General features: G+C 39.3%; 1 protein-coding gene across 1 annotated transcript in view; it reads left to right on the top strand.

Moving 5' to 3' along the window:
- sparc (secreted protein, acidic, cysteine-rich (osteonectin)) overlaps window positions 1–1,921 on the top strand; it is a gene marked incomplete in the record, with an annotated part of 21,101 nt that overhangs the window by 5,632 nt on the left and 13,548 nt on the right. Inside the window, 1 exon segment of the mRNA XM_014028947.1 lies at window positions 1,075–1,140. Within this exon segment, the coding sequence (XP_013884401.1) occupies window positions 1,084–1,140 (57 nt within the window).

Here is a 1,921-nt window from a genome sequence, read left to right as displayed (position 1 = left end):
TAAAAGCTAAAAGAAGCAGAACAATATCTCCAAGCTACTAAAAGAAGCAAAATACGGTTAGAAAATAGCTACAAGCTAAAACCAGCAGAACATTAGATGAAAGCTAAAAGAAGCAGAACACTAGCTACAAGCTAAAACCAGCAGAACATTAGATGAAAGCTAAAAGAAGCAGAACACTAGCTACAAGCTAAAACCAGCAGAACATTAGATGAAAGCTAAAAGAAGCAGAACACTAGCTACAAGCTAAAACCAGCAGAACACTAGCTACAAGCTAAAACTAGCAGAACATTAGATGAAAGCTAAAAGAAACAGAACACTAGCTACAAGCTAAAACTAGCAGAACATTAGATACAAGCTAAAGAAACAGAACACTAGCTACAAGCTAAAACTAGCAGAACATTAGATGAAAGCTAAAAGAAGCAGAACACTAGCTACAAGCTAAAACCAGCAGAACATTAGATGAAAGCTAAAAGAAGCAGAAAGCTAGAGAACTAGTGAATCATGTTTTCCAGCCTTTTCTCGGACAGAATTAGTTTTAACTCAGAAGCTAACTGTTGTCGGCTCGTTTCCATCACAGATTTGTCGCCAGCATCTCAGACGTGTTTTCGGCTCGTGTCAGAACATGTCGTCCTGTTCAGACGCATCAAGAATCCTTTTCATCCCGAGAGAAGAATTCAGAATTCCTTCATCTCRCAGATCATTTCACCTCCATCGGTCTGCTGGAGACGTTTCTGTGAAAGCAGACGAAAAGGAAAGTTACAGTCGGCTGTTTGCAGATCAGCTCAGATSTCAGATGAAGCTCTCCCTCATGAGCCGAACGTTGTCTGAAACTCAGCTGATTGTGGAGATTGTGTGGAAGACTAAACGTGTCCATGCTCCGTCACCGAAGAAAAGATCTTTAATTTTATCTTTGAGACGAGAGGAAGAGGAAACACCGACAGAGAGGCTTTTTATCGGTTTCACACAGAGTCTGTCGACTTGTTCCTTTGATGATTTAAAGACAATATTTTATGGTTTATTTTTCATGTTWCTCTCTGTAAAATTAAGAAAATAAAAATGATTTCTGTCTTTCAGACTTTGAAGATGAGGGTGTGGATAGTCTTCGTCCTGTGCCTGGCCGGCCACGCCTTGGCTGCTCCTGTGAGTCTTCCTGTCTTTGTGTCTCAGTGTGACGGTCCATCCTCGAGGACTTCCTGTCTCCGTGTGTCTTAAAGTCTGTTTACATCAAATGTTTATTTTCCTTGAAGACAACAGTTTGTGAGAACGAGGCAGAGGTCAGACACCTTCCATCAGTTTTTACCAGATCAGTATGTCGTTGACAGTTTCAGGTCCAAATCCACCTGCTTTACCTCCTGACCCAGTCCAGACAGCCAAGATTCAATGAAAACATAAAAACTAGGATTTTTAACTTGAAACTGAGCAGTTTTAGGGCTTATACAGACAGAAGCAGCAGATTTTGATTTAACAGAAGACTTGCTAAAAACCCAGGACCCACAAATTAAAGGGAGACCTTCTCCTGATAGGATTTACATACAAACCTTACAGACACCTCCTTTATTATGGAGGACCGAAACTGACATAAATAGAAATAAAAGCAAAAATAAATAAATACACTTAAAATGCACCAATTAAATTTCAAAAAGGATAACTTTACCTCATGTTTTATAATATAATAGTGTGAAAGCCTCCAGCATTCACACTATTGTTTTCATGTTTCTCTTTATTCTTCATCAGTGTGCATTGCCAATGCACACTATTGTGATTCGTTTCCCATCCAAGTCATCTCAACKTTGCCATGCTTCTCCTCCTGCATACTTTGTCCTAGAGCTGCCAATGTAATTTATTTCCGTAAAGCTCCTGTGCCAAATGATGGCTATGCATTTTGGTGCCTGTAAAACTTATAGTTTTTGAAATTTTAATG

This window comes from Austrofundulus limnaeus, unplaced genomic scaffold (assembly GCF_001266775.1).
Source record: "Austrofundulus limnaeus strain Quisiro unplaced genomic scaffold, Austrofundulus_limnaeus-1.0 Scaffold833, whole genome shotgun sequence".
NCBI classification, from domain to species: Eukaryota; Metazoa; Chordata; class Actinopteri; order Cyprinodontiformes; family Rivulidae; genus Austrofundulus; species Austrofundulus limnaeus.
Note: the sequence above shows the minus strand (reverse complement) of the source record. Positions and strands in the feature narration are given on the sequence as shown.